At 38.1% G+C, this 21,149-nt stretch overlaps 1 protein-coding gene across 7 annotated transcripts in view; it reads left to right on the top strand.

Moving 5' to 3' along the window:
• FRYL (FRY like transcription coactivator) overlaps positions 1–21,149 on the top strand; it is a 247,256-nt gene that overhangs the window by 78,007 nt on the left and 148,100 nt on the right. For 2 of the 7 annotated variants that reach the window (XM_044387721.3, XM_057309787.1), the window contains exon 1: positions 8,826–9,376. The exons of 3 other annotated variants lie outside the window; for them this stretch is intronic. In XM_044387721.3, coding sequence (XP_044243656.2) covers positions 9,304–9,376 — 73 coding nt within the window. In that variant the 5' untranslated portion in view covers positions 8,826–9,303. Of the gene's footprint in view, positions 1–8,823; positions 9,377–21,149 lie in introns of those variants that run through there. 2 more of the 7 variants (XM_057309785.1, XM_057309786.1) reach the window with 2 other exon arrangements.

Raw genomic sequence — 21,149 nt, 5'->3', positions numbered from 1 at the left:
GTACCTTACAGCACGCACAGGTAATATAATTGCCGCATAGGTAACCACTCCCAAAATTATAGAGTGTAGTTAAAAATGCTTCTTTCCAGATTTTATGCTGCTAATTTGTGAATATATTGATGCATTGGTCCAATCTGTGACATCTGTATAAAACTTATCTTTATTAGAAATCCTTTTATAGGTATAACTGTTAATTCAGAAATGTGATTCACATTTCTCAAATAAGCAGTTAATGTGGACGTAACCTGAAACCTTACTACCCAGAAACCTAGATGGAATTCTGGTCTGTTTCATGAGCAGATTCCCTTCATTATGGACTTGTTTATTTTGTTGACTCTTTCATAGTGCTGTGTTTGAATTATTGCGTGTGTGTCTCTTTCTCTGGTTTTTTGTTTGTTTGTCTGGTTTTATTTCTCTCCAGTTCAGCTGAATCCATTAATTTCTGGTTCTTGTTGGCTAGGAGGTACTTGAAAATAATGGATTCATTTTCTCCTCCTCATCCGCGGAGGAGATGGCCTGAGAGCTTGTGGGGTCTGCCTACTTCTCATCTGTCTCTGTAGCCTCTTCTCTACAGTCTTCACATCTCTTTGGTACTTCAGCTTGAGGTAGCACAAACTCTGGTGTCACCTACGTCTGGCTCTTCCATGTTCCGTGTACAGTCCACGTAGTCACCTAAACCTAGGGTTCACTCTTGGGTATTTCAGTTTTGTTTTGTTTTGTTTTGTTTTGTTTTGTTTTGTTTTCCCTATCCTATCAGCCACCAGGTACATCAAGAAGAATCCAGTAGGAAAAATTGGAATCTCTCCTATTCCCATCTTTATGGCTTTTTTCCTGATTACCATAAGTATACTGTGTATTTTTTTAGTCCTTTTCTTTCCCCTCAGCAACTTCAATTCAGGAGACTTCAGGAGAACCTCCATTGTGTTCTCCTCAAGTCCATTCTCCACCTAACCATCAACTGGTCTGTCTCTCCTTGTTCCTGCTCAGAACTCTTCTACGGTATCCAACTAACAATTTCAGTATTTCTTGGAGCCCTCTGGATAATTCAGGGGTTCTTTGCAAATCTTCTCAGGTAAGTGAAAAAGTGTGTGTGATGCTGGTATCCTAATCCTTGGTCAGCCAGTTACTTCGATTTTTTTTTTTTTAAGATTTTATTTATTTATTTGAGAGAGAGAATGAAAGATAGCATGAGAAGGGGGAGGGCTAGAGGGAGAAGCAGACTCCCTGCTGAGCAGGGAGCCCTTCGCGGAGCTCGATCCCAGGACCCTGGGATCATGACCTGACGCTTAACCCACTGAGCCACCCAGGCACCCTGGAGTTACTTTGATTTTAATCTATTTTCCTTTTTGGGCTTAAGCATAAAGATTCATTTTTTAGGACATACACTGCTGAACAGATTTGCGATTTGCTATTGTCCCCTCAGAGTGGCCATCCCTGATCACGGTAACTCAGTAGGGCCTCATCTGGTTTTCTGTGTCAGGACACCTACTTCATTGCCTTCACAGCCCTTAATCACAATTTGTAATTTTATATTTGCATGTTTGTATGTGGGGACTTCCCCCCCCCCCAAACTCTTTATCTGTACTCTTGTATCCTAGCCTTCCCAAGGGCACAAAGATCTGTTTAATCCACCAAATTATCATTTAGCATTTGGCATAGTGCTTCCAGTGTTTAGACAATTTATATTTAATATAATTAGTGACATCGTTGGGCTTAAATGTATCTTATTACTGTTTTCTATTTGTCCCATCTATTTTGTTTTTCCCCCTCTTTTGTTGCCTTCTTTTGGATTAGTCGTATATTGTTTAGTATTGTAATTCTATTATTAGCTTTTTTTTTTTTTTTAAAGATTTTATTTATTTATTCGACAGAGATAGAGACAGCCAGCGAGAGAGGGGACACAAGCAGGGGGAGTGGGAGAGGAAGAAGCAGGCTCATAGTGGAAGAGCCTGACGTGGGGCTCGATCCCATAACGCCGGGATCACGCCCTGAGCTGAAGGCAGACGCTTAACGGCTATGCCACCCAGGCACCCCACTATTAGCTTTTTTTTAAAAAACTTTTTTTTTTAAACTAGTTGCTCAAGAGCTTACAAAATGAATTTCAGCTTATCACAGTCTACTTTCAAATAATAGCGTAACATTTAATGTATAATGTAAGATCCTAAAATCTTTTTTTTTTTAAAGGAAGAAATCTTTTTTTTTTTTTTTTTTTTTTTAAGATTTTGTTTATTTATTCGACAGAGATAGAGACAGCCAGAGAGAGAGGGAACACAAGCAGGGGGAGTGGGAGAGGAAGAAGCAGGCTCATAGCAGAGGAGCCTGACGTGGGGCTCGATCCCAGAACGCTGGGATCACGCCCTCAGCCGAAGGCAGACGCTTAACGACTGCGCCACCCAGGCGCCCCCTAAAATCTTATACTTCTATTTCTTGCCTCTATCCTTTGTACTATTGTAGTCAGATTTTTTATTTTTACATAGGTTATAAACCTGACTGTATGTTAACCACTTCTGCTTTAAGCAGTCAATTAACTTAAAGAAATTTAAAATGAGAAATAAAGGGTCTCTTTACCTGCAAATGTACCATTTGTGGCATTCTTCAGTTGTGTGAATTCAAGTTTTCATTTCGTATAATCTTGTTTCTGTCTGAAGAACTTTAACATTTTTTTGTGTGTGCAGGTCTGTTCATGACAGATTATTTCAGCTTTCTTCTGTCTCAGAAAAGTTTTGCTTATATCTTTGCAAGATATTTTCACTGGCTATAGAATTGTAGGTCATCAGTTTTATGCTTTAAGCTTTTCAGCGATATCATTATGGGTGAAATGTTACCAACCAGAGACACTCAGAGACTCAGTGCCCAAGAGAGTGCCTTGTATAGTTTCAGATGAAACGTTTGTGTTGATTTTTATCTTTTTCCTCTGTGTGTAGATTATTTTCTTTGGCTGCTTTTAAGATTTTCTCCTTGTCATGGGTTATTGGCAGTTTGATTATGGTGTGCCTTCTCATGGGTTTTTTAAATTGTTTTTGTATGTGTATTTATTATTGCTTGAGGTTTGATGACAGTTTTGGATTTGTGGGTTTATAGTCTTCCTCAATTTTAGAAAGTTTTTATTATTTCTTCAAAGAGTATTTTCTGTTCATTCCTCTCAGGTTCCAATTACACATACATTGGACTGTTTGGTGTTGCCCCAAAGGTCACTGAGGCTTTGAGCATTCTTTTTTTTTTTTTTTTATTGTTTTGTCATCTGCACTTGACTTTGGAGCTACTGTTTCCATTTCTCCAAGTTTACTGATTTTTTTCTTCCCCCAGATCTAATCTTTTGTTGGTCCCATCTAGTGAATTTATTGTTATGGATAGAGAGTGTATTTTATCTTTCAAAATTCTATTTAAGTCTGCTTCTTTCTTCTATTTTCTCTTCATTGTGTTTATTTTTTCCTTTAAGTCCTTGAGCCTATTTATAATAGCTTTTTAAAGAGCACATGTGCTAATTCCTTCATTTCTGTCGTTTCTAGATCTCTATTGACTGATTTTTATGGGTCATATTCTCCTACATCTGGACAGATAATTTAATAGTAATTTTTAATTGTTTTTAAATATAATTTTTTATTGGATGCTGGACATTGTAAATGTGACATTGTTGAGAGTTAGATTTTGTTATATTCTTTTAAAGAGTGTTATTCTTTGTTCTGGAAGGCAGTACTTGCAGATAGCTTAATCCTTTTAGGCCTGTTGGATCCTTTGAAGCCATGTGAAGGAGGGTTTAAAGTAGTCTTTAGCCCATTACATTTCTGAAGTATCTACAGATTGCCCTGGCTATTCAACTATTATAGTTTCTTAGGCTTTTCTTGTTTTTAATTACCTCGATAGTGCTGAGGGGTATTGGTTTGGTAATTGTAGACTTTTCAGTTTAGGTTTATCCAATTTTTTTTTTCATAGTTAAGACTAGGGTGATGGCTTTTTGGTAGGAAGAACACAGAGGTAAAGTACCATTTTCATCATAATCATATCAAGAGTGTGTACTCTTATCACTAATGATGTTAACCTTGATCTCCTGGCTGTCAGGTTTCTCTAACAATAAAATTACTCTTTTCTCCCTCTATCTATATTGTACTCTTATCACTAATGATGTTAACCTTGATCTCCTGGCTGCCAGGTTTCTCTAACAATAAAATTACTCGTTTCTCCCTCTATCTATATTGTACTCTTTGGAAGGAAGCCACCAAGTATAGCTCACACTTTTAAGGGTTGAGAGTAATGCTCCTTCTTGAGGGTGAATTATCCCCATAAATTATTTGGAATTCTTCTGAATATCTCTCAGGGATCCATGAGACCATTCTCAGATTTAACAGTCTACTAGAAGGACTCAGGACACAGCATATAGTTGTACTCACAGCTATGATTTATTACAGCATAAGGGTACTATGCAAAATTAGCAAGTGAAAAGGCATATGGGGCAAAAGCCAGGGGAAACCAGGTGCCAGCTTCCAGAGTTTCTTCCAGTAGCATTGTAGAGGAGGCAGTTGACTCCCTAGCAGTGAGCTGAGACATTCCAGGTGAAATGTTACCAATCAGAGAAATTCATTAGAGACTCAGTGCCCAGGATTTTTATTGGGGCTGGTCACATAGGCATCCCCTGCCTGGCATATCCCCAAGTTTTAGACTCTGAAAGAAAGCAAATGTTTAGCATAAACCATATTGTTTGTACCAAGAGTTTAGGCATAGTGAGCCATGACTTTTTAGTTCTGGGATTGGTGGGGCCCTCTTAAAATCGAAGTTCTTAGATGGTAGCTAAGAGCCAATCTTGTAAGCAGACATTTCAAAAGATAACAGACCTGCTAGGTTAACTCTTTTCTGTAGAATGTGAGATTTGTCTCTTCTCTCTTATTTACTTATTTATTTAGTCACTTATTTATATCAGTGTAGACTCATGGATATTTATTTTATACTTAGGGTTATGTTCCAAAACTACATTGTTTATTTTGTTCAAATTACTACAGCTTTGGCTATTGGCAGCTCTTTCAGTTGGCTCCCATATCCTTTTGATATACCCACATTATTTTGTGTTTTGAGCCGTTGCCCACTTTCTGGCCCTACAAAAGATGTTCTAGGCTTATCATGTGTGTTCGTGCTCTGGCTTTAGGAATCAGCCATTTACCCAGGGAGCCCTGCTCCCTTTTTGTAGTGAAGTTTTAAAATGTTAAGTTCATTGTAGAAAGCTTGGAAAATATATAAGAAGTAAGTAGAAAAGTAAGTACACTAAAAAGTAAATGTTAACTACTGATATAATTATAGATAATTACTGTTAACATTTTGTTTCATTACTTAATGAGACTCCAAAGAAAAATCTGAAATAACTTTTATAACCATTTTTTCTTCTTTTTTACAAATTTTATTTTTATTTTAAATTCCAGTATAGTTAATATACAGTGTTATATTAGTTTCAGGTGTACAATAGGTGTACAATAGATTCAGCACTTCCATACATCACCCAGTGCTCATCACCACAAGTGCACTCCTTAATCCCCTTCACCTATTTCCCCCATCCCCCCACTCTGTTTTCTTCTTTGTATTTCATGTGTAGTGTTAATTACCTAGTAGACCTGAGAGCATCTTTTCTTCCATACCTAAAGCCTTTCAATCTCTTTTCTAAACTCCAGAAAAGATAAGGACTTTTTGAAGAGGCTGAAATTTGGGGGGGCTGTAGAAAGCTCTGGGAGTTTTTATATAGAAAAAACTTGCCAAGTTTCTTTTTATCATATTATAATTGTTTTGGATACCAGTTTAATAATTTCTGAGATATTTCAAAAAGTGTTAATATAAGGGATAATGCTTATATTTTGCACCCTTTTTAAGGATGTTAAAATTGCAGACTCTTATTTCCTTTTAGATAAATTTCAGTGAATTATGTGATAGTTTCTGTTAAATCCAAACTCCATTATATATTGTGGAACATTTTGTTCAGATCCTATATCTAAATGGAGTATTTTTGAAGGATTTATTGAGAATTTTTCCTGGTACACATTCTTTTGGCGTATTGGAATGTACCTCTATCTTCCTTCTACTTAGACATGTAAAGTAAGTAACTAATTCCATGAATCCTTAAAATGCCACTAGAAAGGGCATAGAATTAAATGGAAATTGATTAAAAGGAAGAGGGAAATCTACTTTCTAACTCCTTGAGGGCAAGAGAACTGCCATGGTCATCTTTTGTATGTAGTGCTTTATATTATCGGGCCAGGCCAAGAGGGTCTGAGCAAAGGCTGGTAGTATTGAAATTGTGAAATTCTTAAAAATATTGTAAATCTTATTTTTATTCCTAAAATCTTATCTTTTAAAAGCATCCTTTAATATATTATAACCTAAAAGGTGGAGAGGAGTATAGTTAAAGGAAATTATCCAAAATAGACTTTTCTGTTTTGCCAGGGGTATGCCATTGAGAAATGATACCTATGAGGATACTGAAGAACATATATGTATGATACAGCTTGGAGAATTCTGAATTTATAGAGAATAAAATAGAGGACTGATATTTTGACTGGTCTTTGGCAGGCTTGCAATAAGCTCTAGGCTATGTGTTTCTGTGATTAATCGATAGGTTAAAAATAGAGAACTCACTTGGAGAATGATGGGAGTATTATTATCTGTGTAATATGAAAATATGACTAGTAATTGAGGGATTGAGAAAGCATTCAGAATACTGTAGGTCTCTGCTCCCTCAGTCTTCTAAAAAGGATTGTTGGGTGCATATGTAGTTGTGGGTGGATATGTAGTTCTTCTGATTAATACTTGAGTGATTTGGGTGATAACATTTTGGGAAGGAAATACTTATTCCATTAAACTTTGTTAAATTTATGATTAATATTTGGAGTAGTAATATGACTTACTTTATTATTTGCATTTCAGAATAAAGTTCAGAGCCCAGGCTCTGCCCATACAGGCAGGCTTGTGGAATTATTTCCTATATAAATGGAAAGTGCCATTTTCACTCACCCTCCGTCTATTAGGAAATCCTGATGCCAAGTGGAAGTTCCAAAATAAGCATTGAGATTAATTTTGTACATCTGTGTCCCAGAGAAGGCTGTATATATACATAGTAACGGACTGATTAAATACAATAGAAACTGATATGTTCTTTTAGATCCATGTAGACAGAGCTTAAGGGGAAGAAAATGCTTTTTTTAAGGCTGTGAGAAAATCACCTATTATTTAACCTCTACCCCCACTCTCAAAAAAGTTCTCATACTCTGATGTTCTATAGGACAGTTAGTTTTGCTAGTTACAGTTTTTAAAGGTTTACTAGGAATGAACTTTGACTATTGTGGGCCATTCTAGCCAAATAGTGTTGAGTAGCTTATAAGATTTATATGATTCTTGTAGGCTTAGCTCAATAGGGGTAGGACAAATATGGCAAAATAATGTGGGTAGTCTGCTTGCTGATGTGGTTCAGTTCTAAGTCTTGGTGTAGTTTGCTTGGGTCTAGATAGCTTCGTCCCTGAATCTGAAACAGCTGTTTGGTGAAAAGAGGATTGTATTGTCAAATCACTTTAGAGAATACTTTAATTAAAAAGAAAAAGTAAACTGGTTTTGTGTACAACACAGAGCCCTTCCTTTGTTAATATACATTGTTAATGTACAAGAATGGAATGTAGGAGGTAGTGTTTTTGGACCGTGGAATGCCCTTTATTCATGCGACACTGTGAGTCATTTGTGTTTCATTTGACCAGGGGAAACCCCGCTCTTCACCGATTTGGAGAGGTCTCTGATCAAGAAGTTGTACCCAAACAGTGTGTTTTGGTACTGGGGGTCTCTGTGATTAGCTGTTGCAGCCCTGGTTTGAATTTAGGTTTGGTGCCTGTTCCGGAGTAGGAATGGTCCAGACTTATTCCATATTTCTTGAACGACTCTGAAGAAGTACAAGCTTTAAATGAAACTCCCAATAGTACTGTTACCACCGAATATGTCTTAATGGATAGGATTATCTTTTTCCCTTAGTGTATGGAAGGATGTTCTTTTAGCTTTTAATACGGTGCCTAGGCATTTGGCTGTGAATAAATTTATTCAGTCATGACTTTGATCACTGTATTTACTTATTCCTTGTGGTATTTAAAGGATACAATAGCATAAATGGGTCAATTCAAATGTATTGCCACATATGGAAAAACACATGCTCCATTGACCTTCAGAGTCACAGTAAACTAATTATAAGGTCGAGACCTTTTTCTTCTAACAGTAACATAAAATATTTGTTGGGTTCGATTATGAAATTTTCCTGCTATTTTGAGGAGCAGATAGGCTTCTAACAGTGTCAGTTTTCAGTTTTAAAACAGTTTCTACAGAAGAAAGTTTTTGAAATGTGCATTTTATTTGACCAGAAGATTTGTTGCTATTCATTGATATTCCGACTGTAAGATTTTCTAGGGGAATTATGTGCTATATTAAGAATAGAACCCCTATGTTTTGAAATAATCCCATTATTATAATAGAGTTCCCTCTTTTGAATAAGTTGTGTGCGGCAGAGGAAACTTTGTCCTGAGCTGAGCAGTTTTAGAGGGCTGATGGGGGCTCAGCCACAGTGCTCATTACATCATCTTTTCATCCCATTAGCCAGCGTTCTCTCTGGTGGGTTAAGTGAGGCAGTGAACTCTGTATCATAAGCCTGCTGAGAAAGTCACTGCTTACTGCCTGGGGGTGTAGAAGGGTGGAGAGAATGTACTCCTAAAATCACCTAGAGAAAACTGGTGGTAGAGTGAGATAAATACCGCTGATTCTTTTTTTTTTTTTTTCCTTCTTCTTCTTCGTTTTGGTCAGCTATTATAGGAAGAGGTTTAAAGATCTTATGCTAGACCTGAATTTATTTTTTATTCCTAAGGCCCTTAGTGAGAAAAGTTGGCATCCAAGGGCAGAGCTCTACCCTTGTCTGTTTACTAGCAGTCAGTAGTGACTACACTGTAGGCAGCCAGAGACACAGCTCATCAAAACTGATAAGAGGAACAGAAGCAGAGAAGAGAACTGCGGCCACGTGTCTGCCCACCTAAAGAAAGGTGAGGATGCCCTTCAGGGCACCTGTAATAAACTCGTAAGCTTTTATTCAACTGGCGAGTTCATCTGCATTCAGCAGCGTTTCCACTATAGTTGTGCGTCACTGCGAGACTGCATGGTAATGAAGCCAAAGCACTGTGGGCCAAAACTCCCGCTGCCTGCGAGAGCAGGGACAGCGGCGTGGAGAGCTGGGCGAACACATCCGCTGCTGCCGCTGCTGCTGCTGCCGCTGCTGCTGTTCCTGCTGCTGTGGCCAGCTGAGACACAATGTTGAGCCTACAGGATTCTGTGTTTTTTGAAATTAGCATAAAGTCCTTGTTAAAGTCCTGGAGCAGCAGCTGTAAGTATGAATATTCCTAAATGGAAGAAATGCTGATGTATGATCATGGCCCTTCCTTGCATGCTAATTCTTTAGACCAGTCCAGATAGGAGAAAAGCTGTTGAAAATAACACGAGGAGTATTTTCTTGGATGGTAATCAGTGAGATGGATAGAAAATCTAGATGTGCACACACTGGGCAGTTGTTCTATCGGCAGTGAAATAGTCTTTGACTGAAATTCACCCCCGTTGGTTTTCTTGTTAATTTGTATCATTCTGGCAAAGTTTCTCTCATTTGTCAAGCACAGGGGGGAAATGACAGATAGACTCTCATCGCTGCAGGGTTATCAGATACCAGTACTATTCCACAGTTCTGTTAGGACAGAATGTTTGTTGGAAGCCACATCAGCTATCCGAAAGCATCCAGTGATTTAATATAATGATCATAACTTTCCCCAGTTCCTAAAATTGAAGTTACAATGAGTAATTTTCATATATATATATAGTGAATTTTTTGATAACATTCAAAGTTCAGGTAGGTCAGTAAAACTAATGTCATTGAGTTATTATTTTGTCTGTAACTCCCTTCCTAATACATAGGTTTGGCAGAAATACTGATTTTGTTCGGTATTTGTAGTATTTTCCAGTGGTACTTCTCTCTGAAGACCTGAAAGCACTGATAGCAGTGATTTATTACCATAGTCTGTTTTTTTTGGTCACAATTACCTTAATAATAGGATACCAAACTAATGAAGTAATCAAGCAAAGATTCTGTTACAATGTCTGTTTTGCCCAAAGAAAACTGAAATACAGGAAAAAAATGTGACTTTTCCAAGGTCATACAGTGGCAGAGAACTGGAATTAGAACCCAGTTGTTCTTGCTCCCAACTGTGCTGCTGGTGCCTGAGCAAACTAATGAATAAAAGATGAAAGACTAAATTTAATTTTTCCCAGTTAACTCTTTACCAAAATATTTATTTAGTGTAGTTTTGTTTTGTAAGCAAATAATATAGAAGGCTGAATGTTGATACAGGGGGGGACCCTCTTAAGGTAAAGCCATATAGAATATAATTCGAGGAGATTTGTATTTTGCCAAATATACTGCATTTACAATCTCCGTATTTCTTTTCTTTTTGATCTGTAAGTAATTCTTCCATATGGAGATATTGTTGTGCCAGATGGCAGTAAGTTATCTTAGTTCTAGGAAAGTTTCTAAGTGAATTAAAATGTTGGGAGAATTATAACTGAATTATAATTACTAATTTAAATTAAATGCTTTTACTACTGAAAAGGGTAATACAGAATGCATTTTTACTAAAACAGACTGTGGTTTCTAATCTTTCTTTCCCCCTCGTCCCTCCTTCCCCCATCCTTACCATGTACTTTTTAAAAATAGTACGACAGTTTTACAGTGAGAACGAAGCTGTAATTAATGGGTTCTTCTATAGGAGCAGTGAATTAGATTATATCACAGCAGCTTGTCTTGTAAAAACTTAGTTTGCTTACATATTTTTGATTTATGTGGTTATTTTGTTTTGTGACCGTTTAAACATTTCTCCATGTCATTGCCTGAACTGTGTAACCAGCCACCGCCAAATCTCATGTAATCACATTCCTTGAATCCAAAAGTGAACCAAAAACAGATGTTTGTAAAGCCTTCGTTGTTAACTGTTAGGGATATAGTGATTCAGGTTGTGGGCATCCCATTGCCCTTGGGCATTCATGGTACATATCTCCCGAAGGTGTTTTTACAGTCGTAAGCGATAGGTTAATATTGAGAAGACAAGACAGAGTCTCACTGTTCACCGGGGTCTGTTCTAGCCCTGGAAAGTGGGAGAATGTTTTTCTTTTACGAGTATCTGTGGATGTCTTTTTTAAATCTTCCCTTAACCCTATTGTATTTAAAGAGGAAGGAGAGAAGATTAAAATATTTTTAAGACCCTAGAAAAGGACAGTAGTGATATGTCTCTTCCTACGGTTGTGTTCACAAGCCAGCACACCATCAGCCCACACTGACTGAGCATATGCTGTACTGTAACCAATAGATGCGATCTTTGCTCATAAAGAGCTTCTAGTTTAGTGGGAGAGTAAATATGCCCGGGAAGTGAACAGTAAGGAAGTTCAGTGGGTGCTGTTGCATATACATCGTGACTTTCCACATGACTGTCACATGTGAGAAGAATGGGGAGTACAGAGACCGAAGGAATCCTATTGAACCACAGGGGACAGAGAGGACTTAGAGGGAAAGGGAGTTGAGTTGAGTTTGGAATGATAGGGTATTCCCCCTGTGGTAGACAGCTCTGCCCCCCATAGTCTCCCTGAGCCAGAAAGCAGGTTTGGGTCCACAGCCCTCTCTCGCCCCTCCATCATCTACCCCCCACCCATTTCAGCCACTTATCAGGATGTGTCGTCCTACCTTCTGTAGTTTCCTTAGTCTCTCCTGCCTTTTGTTGCCATAGTCACTTCACTTAGTTCAGGCCTCTCTTGCTTATCATCTGGAGTATTGCCATAGCTTCCTTTTTGTTCTCTTAGCCCCTTCCATTTTGCTGCCAGGGGCTCCTTCTAAAAGCCCACTCTTAAAGCCTCTGCCCTCCTTCACAGGCTTTCTGTCCTCTGTGGGATGAGCCCCTGCTCATCCTGTGTCTCCTCTCTTGCTGTGCTTGCCCAGTCCCTGGAGCTTGCTGTGCCTTGTATCTGCTATTACCTCTGCCTGGAATGCGCCCCCCCTTCACCCCCTCAGCCCTGATGCCTGCTTCCCAGTGAATTCTTCTTCATCTTTGAAGACCCATCCTTTCCTTCATCTGTTCTTTTCTTCACCGTGAACATCATGGAATCATTATGCTCATTATGGCCTCATTCATGGCTTGAGTGTAGGCTCCTGGAGAGCGTAGATTGTCTTTCTTGTTCTTTGCATACTTCATATTTCTTTGTATACTTAATGCTTAGTTAAGTTGTGGTAACTGTGCAGGCAACTAAGAGCAAGCTTGGAGATGCAGTCATTTTTGCCGGAATGGATTAATAACAGGAAAAAGGAGGATAAATATATGGGCCCTCTTCTATGTGTTTATTATTATACTAGTGTTGTCTCTAAGGGGAATAGTTCCTGAAGCAGGAATTTGTAAAATGATACTTTAGTGAATTTAAAAAAAGTCAGCATTTCACTAAATTCTGTTTAGTGAATTTCTCAGGAAGAATAGAGAAAAACCCAATTTATTGGGTAGCTTATGTGTAAAAAAAAGAAAAAGAAAAAAGAAAAGAAGAAAAAAAGAAAGAAATGGCATATAATTTTCCCATTAAATAAACTGTATATTTCAAATGTTGCCCCTTACCCTCCTTAAAGAAAAAAGAAAAAGAAAAATTAAATTTTTGTCATTGAACATAACTTAATAGCAGTGCATGTTATAATTCTTTGTCATTAAATAATAATGTTTCATGTTTATAAGATGCATTTCCCATGATTTGTATTATGGTTAAATGCTGCGTTTTATATTAATCGCCAGAGGCCCTCTGGTTTCAAGGCCTGCTTAGCTGGCAGAATGTTGATGCAGTGCTGCTGAAGTTTGATTATAGTTGAGCTTATTTCTTTCAGTAACAACAATGAAGTGACATTCATATGGCCTAAATTCAGGATTTTGTCTTTGTGCCAACAGTTTTAGGCATTACTTCTTTTAAAAACTGAATCAGGAACATTCTGTTAAACCAGCTGTGTAGTGAGGATGTTATCATTAAAAGATTGGCTTCGTTCCCTAAAATTGATAAGACAATGCAAGATTCAGTACTGAGATCTATCTCATTATGTATCTACAATGCTAATTAAGGTCACATATGCATTATCAATATAATACCTCTTGTAAACATATTTATAAGATTTTTTTTTTTTTAGATTTTATTTATTTATTTGACAGAGATAGAGACAGCCAGCGAGAGAGGGAACACAAGCAGGGGGAGTGGGAGAGGAAGAAGCGGAGCCTGATGTGGGACTCGATCCCATAACGCCGGGATCACGCCCTGAGCCAAAGGCAGACGCTCAACCGCTGTGCCACCCAGGCGCCCCTATAAGATTTTTTTGCATACATAATTTGACAGCTAGTGTTTCAAAAGATTCAGTTATATCACAGACATAGAGATAAATTGACTTATCTTAACCACAATTTTTATAAATTAAAATATGAATAAGTTATGGTATGTTAAGAAACAATCTGCATAAATTACTTGGGTTTTTGCACAATGAGCAAAGTTCATAGAATTTTTAATGCTCCGAGATGTTTTCCTGCATTGCAAGAATAGTAAATGTCAACCCCCCAAAACACAATTATGCATTTATCTAAAATTCACTTAAAATTTGTGTGTCACTTGTTTAAAATACTACTACTTACCACTTATTGAAGTAATTATGAGTCTGGTATTGTGGGAAGTTCATTGTGTGTGTGTGTGTGTGTGTGTGTATACAGTCAAATTGTGTACATACATTTATTATATCTCATGTAAGCATCTTGAAAATTTGATGGGGCAAACTATTGCTGTTTCAAAAATATTAGGTTTATGATCTAATGTGACATATATATAATTCATATACTATAACATCATCCTTTTAAAGTATATCATCCAGTAGTTTTTAGTATATTAACTAAGTTGTACAACCATCACCACTCTCTAGTTGTAGAACATTTATGATCCCTAAAAGAGACCTCGTACTCATTAATTTACTGTCTGTCTCTATGGATTTGCCTCTTCTGGACATTTCATGTGAATGGAATCCTAATAGGTGTTGTTTCGTGACCATCTTCTTTCACTTATCATATTACCAAGGCTCATTTGTAGCACGTATCAGTATTTCATTACTTTTTATGACTGAATGCTGTTCCATTGTATGGATATACTACATTTTGTTTATCCACTCATCGGTAGATAAATCGCTGTTTTTTTAATAGAAGAGTAAATTGGGGTTCAGATAAGTTAAAGAGCAGTAAGAACACCCCCCAAATACCCAGACATCCCCCCCAGTTTTATTGAGATATAATTGACCTATAACACTGTCTAAGTTTAAGGCATATAACATAATGATTATATATATATATATTGCAAAATAATTACCGCAATGAGATTAACATCCATCACTTCACATGGTAGAATTTTTTTCCTTGTGATGAAAACTTTTAAGACCTACTCTCCTAGTAACTTTCAAAAATACAACACAATATTGTTAATCCAGTATTTTCAAGAGTTTAGTTATCATTGCACATTACACAGCAAATTCTTGAGCTAACATCCTTTAATTCTTCATATTTCAATTGAAAGTCTTCCTTGATCTCTAGTGATACTTCAGAATTAACAGTTTGGAGAAAGGGTGGGTGGGCAGAAGGAATATGACATGCTGGATAGTAGAGGAAATCCGACCAATCAGGCTGGAGCAGAGAGGCATGGGAATGAGCTGGAAAGGTAGGCAGGGGCCAGAGGATGTGGAATCTTGAAGACTTAGCTCTGGATTTTGGTCTGAAACCTAAAACAAATGCAGAACCATTGATGGACTCTGACAGTGGTTGGGGTGATTTCATCAGACTTTTGTTTTTCATGGAATGGGGGTGGGGGTTGGGAGAGAGAGGAAGGTACTGTGTAGGGGGAGGAGTTAGGACGTGACTGCAGCAGATCAGACGTGAGATGAAGGTTGAACAATGAAGAAATGTCATTTTTTTTTTTTTTTAGCATACATGTATATAATCCCTACTATATTGAGTAGGTACTCTTCGGAGTGCTTCACAAGGTAGGAACTCATCTAATCATGGATATGAGAAATATTTTAGAGGCGGAAACAATATGGGAGGTGAAGGAGATTTTTAATTAGGTTTCTGTAAATGAATTTGGTAGGGTAATTTATGTTCTCATTGACATTAATTTCGGAGATGGAGCCATTGAGAGTTAAAATTGATCACAGTGTAAAAGAATCACCTATTGCTTATTGCCAGAATACTCCCTCATCCCTCAGAGAAATCCGTCTGCTTTAGGAAATGAAGCCTAGACAAAGAAGCCAACTCATTGTGCTAAGTGAACAGTGTGAACTCTGATGGTCCCTGAATTTAGAGTTCCTAGCTGCAGACATCATTGAATTTAGGAATCATGGGCCTGCTTTATCCATTTAAAAAATATACGTATTCTAACTCTTTTAAGCCAGGTTTACCTCATTTGACACAGATACTTTATTTTCTTTCTTTCTTTTTTCTTTTTCTTTTTTTTTTTTTTAAGATTTTATTTATTTGTCAGCGAGAGCACGCAAGCGAGCACACAGGCAGGGGAAGCAGCAGGCAGAGGGAGGAGCAGGCTTCTCCCCACTCAGCAAGGAGCCTGAAGTGGGACTTGATCCCAGGACCCTAGGATCTTGACCTGAGCTGAAGGCAGACATCTAACCAGCTGAGCCACCCAGGTGTATTGATACTTTATTTCCAAGACTGAACATTTTGTGTTGTGAGAGGTATAACTGATTCTCTAACTTGTTAAATATTTGGTTTCATGGTTTGTTTGAAAATTTTATATTGGTAGTATTAGAATAAAGACCTAATTTAATGAGATAGAAAATTCAAGATGGAAAAATCTAAGATGGATGATCATAATATTCATAAGTGTCTAAGATTATTCAAAAAGGACTGTGTAGGGGTGCCTGGGTGGCCCAGCTGGTTAAGTGTCTACCTTCAGCTCAGGTCATGATCCCAAAATCCTGGGATCGAGTCCTGCATTGGGCTCCCTGGTCGGCGGGGAGTCTGCTTCTCTCTTCCCCTGCTCTTGCGCTCTCCCTCTCTCCCCCTCTCAAATAAATAAATCTTACAAAAAAAAAAAAAAGACAAGACAGTGTAATATCTGTGGCAAGTTTCAGACCTGCTGTTTCATAAACCTGGATGTCGTAACCTTCCCCTGTTTGTACCTTCTGTTGTAGTTGTGTCTAAACTCCTTCTTGGGGTGCCTGGGTGGTGCAGTTAAGCATCCAACTCTTGGCTTTAGCTCATTTGGTGATCTCAGGGTCGTGAGATCGAGCCCCACATCAGGCGTTGCTCTCAGGATGGAGTCTGCTCGTGTTTCTCTCTCCACCTCCCTCTGGCCCTCCACACTGCATGCTCTCTCTCTCAAATAAATCTTTAAAAAAAAAACAAAAACGCAAAAACTCTTTCTTATTATCAGGCCCTGGGTCCTATCCTATGCTAAGATGGTGAGTTTTGGAGCGCCCTAGCTCACTAGTCCAGACAACTCGGCATCTGGCCAACCTCACTACAAGCTTTGGCCTGACTTTGTTCTTCAGTTCTAGTGTCTGGGCTGCTACTCCTTCTTGTGTCAAAGAATGGAGGTCAAAGCCTCCACCCCTGCTAATTGGTATTTCTTCCTTCTTGAGCCTTGCCTTGTCAAACTCCTTGGTAACTGTTTCCTTCAAATATGGGACTCTGCTTTGCTCCTCGAGAATGAAGTTCTCATCCAAAAACAACAATTAGGACTCAAAGAGAATCAAGTTCTGCTGCCGGACCTTTTTAATGATGAGATCCACCTCCCTTAGCAGGTGTACCTCCCTGTTCTTACACTTTCCATAACAAATCTATTTGCTAACATACAACAGTTGTTCTTTCATGGATCCCCATGGTGCTTTTTACCTGTTTTCAGACTCTTTAGATACCATAGTCTGCCTCCATTACTAGATTTCTCATCATCTCTGGCATTGCTGCTGTTCAGCCATTACGCACCCTTCTGGCTGTACCGGTATTTACAGCCAGAGTCAGTTCTAATTGTCCCTCTGTACCGATTGCTAAATATTTTTAATATGACACCTGACAGGTATCTGGCCTACATTAGTGGTTAAGTGCCAAATCATTGAGTTCTGGCCTGTTCCAGTGTCCCAGTACTGGCCATACTCTTTTAGGCTTCTTTTCTGGAAGTAACCATGTTTACAGTTTCATCACATTGATGAGACACAGTTTGCTAGCCTTTTGCAGGATGGAATGGGCTTTGTTCTCTTGATTATTCCTTCTCCTAATCTTTAATGCATGATGTCACAGGACACTGCCTAAGTGGAATTTCTTACAATTTTATTTTGAGTCTACTAGTTGGTCGAAGCATGCTATTTCCCAATTTAAAAAATTTGCTAAAATGGGTAAAGTTTTTAAGGGTTTTTTGAGAAAGAAAATTCAAGAGAAATCTGTTTGGGGAAGACTGTAGAAGCCAAATTCCAAACTGTCAGACCTATTTCTATTAGAAGATAGTGAATTGGAAATGTGACGGTAGTTCGTGCTAGAAAATCATATGGATGATTTAGAAACAATACATATATTTATTGACACATGTGGTACAGAAAGTAGTGAAAATATTCATAAAAATGAAGGATGAGCTAATATCTATTAATATATTAATATATTATATATAATATATATTATATATATTAATGACTGAGCACCTGGGTGGCTCAGTCAGTTAAGCGTCTGCCTTCGGCTCAGGTCATGATCTCAGGGTCCTGGGATTCAGCCCCACATCGGGCTCCCTGCTCAGCCGAGGAGCCTGCTTCTCTCCCTGCCCCTTACTCCACTGGTGCTCTCTCTCTCTCTCTCTCTCTCTCAAATCAATAAATAAAATCTTAAAAAATGACAAATACAGATTTACATTAGATGCATTAAATGGATTTTTTTTATTTAAAATAATCTTCATTGATGTTTAGAGCAGCTTTATTCATATTTTCCAAAACTTGGAAGCAACGGAGCTGTCCTTCAGTGGGTGAGTGGATAAACTGTGGTCCATTCAGACAATGGGATATTAAGTGCCAAAATGAAATGAGCTGTCAAGCCATTTAAAGATTTGTAGGAAACTTAAAGGCATTATTACCAAGAGAAAGAAGCCAGTCTGAAAAGACTACATACTGTAGGATTCCAACTATAAGATGTTCTGGAAAAGGTTAAACTATGGAGACAGTAAGAAAAGTAGTTGCCAGAGGTTAGGGGGAAGGTCAGATAAATAGGTAGAGCTCAGGATTTTTAGGGCAGTGAAACTACTCTGTAGTGTACTATGTTGATGGATGCATTTGTTCAAACCCATAGCGTATAAAACACCAAGAATGAACTGTAGGGTAAATGATGGCCTTTGGGTGATAATGACATGTCCGTGTGGGTTCATCAACTCTAACAAATGGACCATGCTGGTAGGAGATGTTGGTAATGGGGAGGCGACGCAAGCGTGGGAGCAGAAGGTATATGGGAACTCTCCACTCCTTCTCTGTTTTGCTGTGAACCTAAAACTGCTCTTTAAAAAAAAAAAAGTGAAGTCTTAAAAAAAATTGAAAAACTAAAAGCTTCACAAAAAATTTTGGAGCAATATATGAATGAGTCATTCTTATTGTAGGGAGACTGTGGAAGAAAAGAAAATGATGATTCCAATAAAATGGCCTTAGTAACACCCTTGAAGGTAAGGCTAGTGGTGCATTTTTATGCAGAGTACAGAGGCATGCCTTTCTGTGGTCTGATGTGCAGGGCCTAGTGTTGTTCAGATGGAAAGGAGTCACTCTGGCTGCTACATGGAGTTGTTATTTCATCTGCTATGAAGCAGAGATAACTGTGAAGGAAGATTTTTTCAGGAGTCTACACAGAATCTTCTTCTGCGCTCAGAACTTAACCATGCAGGAAAAAGAAGGGATTCCTCTCAGTACGATGGGGTTTGGTGACGAGACTGGTTATAGGATACAAGGCATGGGGTGCCACTGATGATGGTTCTCGAGTTCTCATCACTGAAACCTCACCCTTTGAAATCACAGATAATGAGCGTCAGAGGATTGATAGGGCACCAGGATATGTGGTTTCGGGCGTGGTTCGGTGAAGAGGCTGGAACCACAAGAGAAAAATCAGTTCGTCAAGATTTCTAGTTCAAACTGAGAGAACCATGTATGACTTCTTAAAATTAGTTTTTTGAATTGTTTTATTGACCCCTCAGTTTGCTTGCTAGAGCTTTGCCCCCTGACACGCATTTAGTTAGCACTCTCCGAATTGCTTGATGGATGTTGTTTGTGGCTATTCTATACACAGGTTTCCTTATTTATGGTGTTCTTGAAACTTCTTATTGATCAGAATTAGTTTTCAGTAAAATCATCGTATAGAACCAACTGTTCCACTTAAGATGAATAGTGTGAGGCAATGATTCTCAACCTTGGCTGCACCTTAGAATCGGGCTGGGGAGTTGTCAGAAACATACGGATGCCTGGGCATCACTCCAGAGATTTTGACTGTGATTGAAGGAATTGCCAGAGAAGGCCAGCAAAGACCAGGATCGGGTCAGAAAACTGGACTTTGCTTTCATGCTGAGAGTGGATATGAAATCTTTTGCAGAAGGTGGAATTGTAATATATAATTGGACAGAAACAAGTTTTTAGGTTTGCCAATTTACTAATTTACAGTGAGAAGTATGCCAAGTGGGTGTTAATGCTAGGGCTGGCCAGCTATCCTTTCCTTTCCTTGTGGGGTAGGTCATACAAAGCTAAATTATAATCAGAAATTTGCATGGGAAGCCTGTAGATCAGAGAAATTAATACCTGCAGTGCTGTGCTCTAGGGGGTGAGAATACTCATCTTTTTGTCCAGCCTGCTGGACTGTACTCAGGTGGACATTACATTTCCGTCAGCAACAGGTTAAGTGGTCAGTTTCCCTGTACCTTCCCAACAATAGAGCTGATTAGTCATTTTATTATTTGCCAGTCTGATGTGTATACAGTGAAAGCTTATTGCTACTTTGATTTGCATTTTCTGGGTATACAGAGTTTGAATCTTTTTTCATATATTGTCTTTTTAGGTTTGTTCTTACATGAATTGCCTAATTATATTTTTTTGCCAATTTTTCTCCATTGTGTTGTCTTTTTCTTGTTAATTTCTAAGAGCTCTTTGAATACTTTATATTAGCTATTATCTACATTATATTTTTTTTCCAAATTTGCCCTGTCTTGCTTATGGTATTGTTTGCCTTATAAATATTTAAACTTTTTATCTGGTTGAATGTGTTTGTCTTTTTTAAATAATTTGGGTTTTCTATCCGGGCCAACAGTCTCCTCTCGCCTGGATTCTGTATGTTGACGCCTAAGTTTTTTCTTTAAAAATTTTTAAAAACTTAAAAAATTTTATTTCCAACATCCCATTAATCTGGACTTTGGTTTTTGAATATAATCTATTTTTTTCAGATGAATAGTCAGGTAATACTCCAATATTATTACTAAATCATCCTCTTTTCTCCTGTTTTACCCCTGTTGAATTCTTATTCTGGGATTTTTTTAGGAGGTTGTTTAATGTTTTGCATTAATTTGATTTATCCATACTTGTGTTTACTGAATTAATTAGTTATATTATATTCTGAAATAGTCTTTTTATATTTTGATGTAATGTTTCAAATATAGTTATAATATGTTCTGATTATAGTTATGTTGTCTTCTGATTTAGGAAATAGTCTTTTTTCTTTTTTTAAAGATTTTATTTATTTATTTGACAGAGAGAGACAGCCAGCGAGAGAGGGAACACAAGCAGGGGGAGTGGGAGAGGAAGAAGCAGGCTTCCAGCGGAGGAGCCTGATATGGGACTCGATCCCAGAACGCTGGGATCACACCCTGAGCCGAAGGCAGACACTTAACGACTGCGCCCCAGAAAATATTCTTTATATATATATATAATTTTTTTTAAGATCGTATTTATTTATTTGGCAGTGAGAGAGCACAGGTAGGCAGAGCAGGTAGGCAGAAGGAGAGGGAGAAGTTGGCTGCCTCCCTGCTGAGCAGAGAGTCTGATGCGGCACTTGACCCAGGAC

The sequence above is a fragment of the Ursus arctos genome, unplaced genomic scaffold (genome assembly GCF_023065955.2).
Source record: "Ursus arctos isolate Adak ecotype North America unplaced genomic scaffold, UrsArc2.0 scaffold_9, whole genome shotgun sequence".
Classification (NCBI taxonomy): domain Eukaryota; kingdom Metazoa; phylum Chordata; class Mammalia; order Carnivora; family Ursidae; genus Ursus; species Ursus arctos.
Note: the sequence above shows the minus strand (reverse complement) of the source record. Positions and strands in the feature narration are given on the sequence as shown.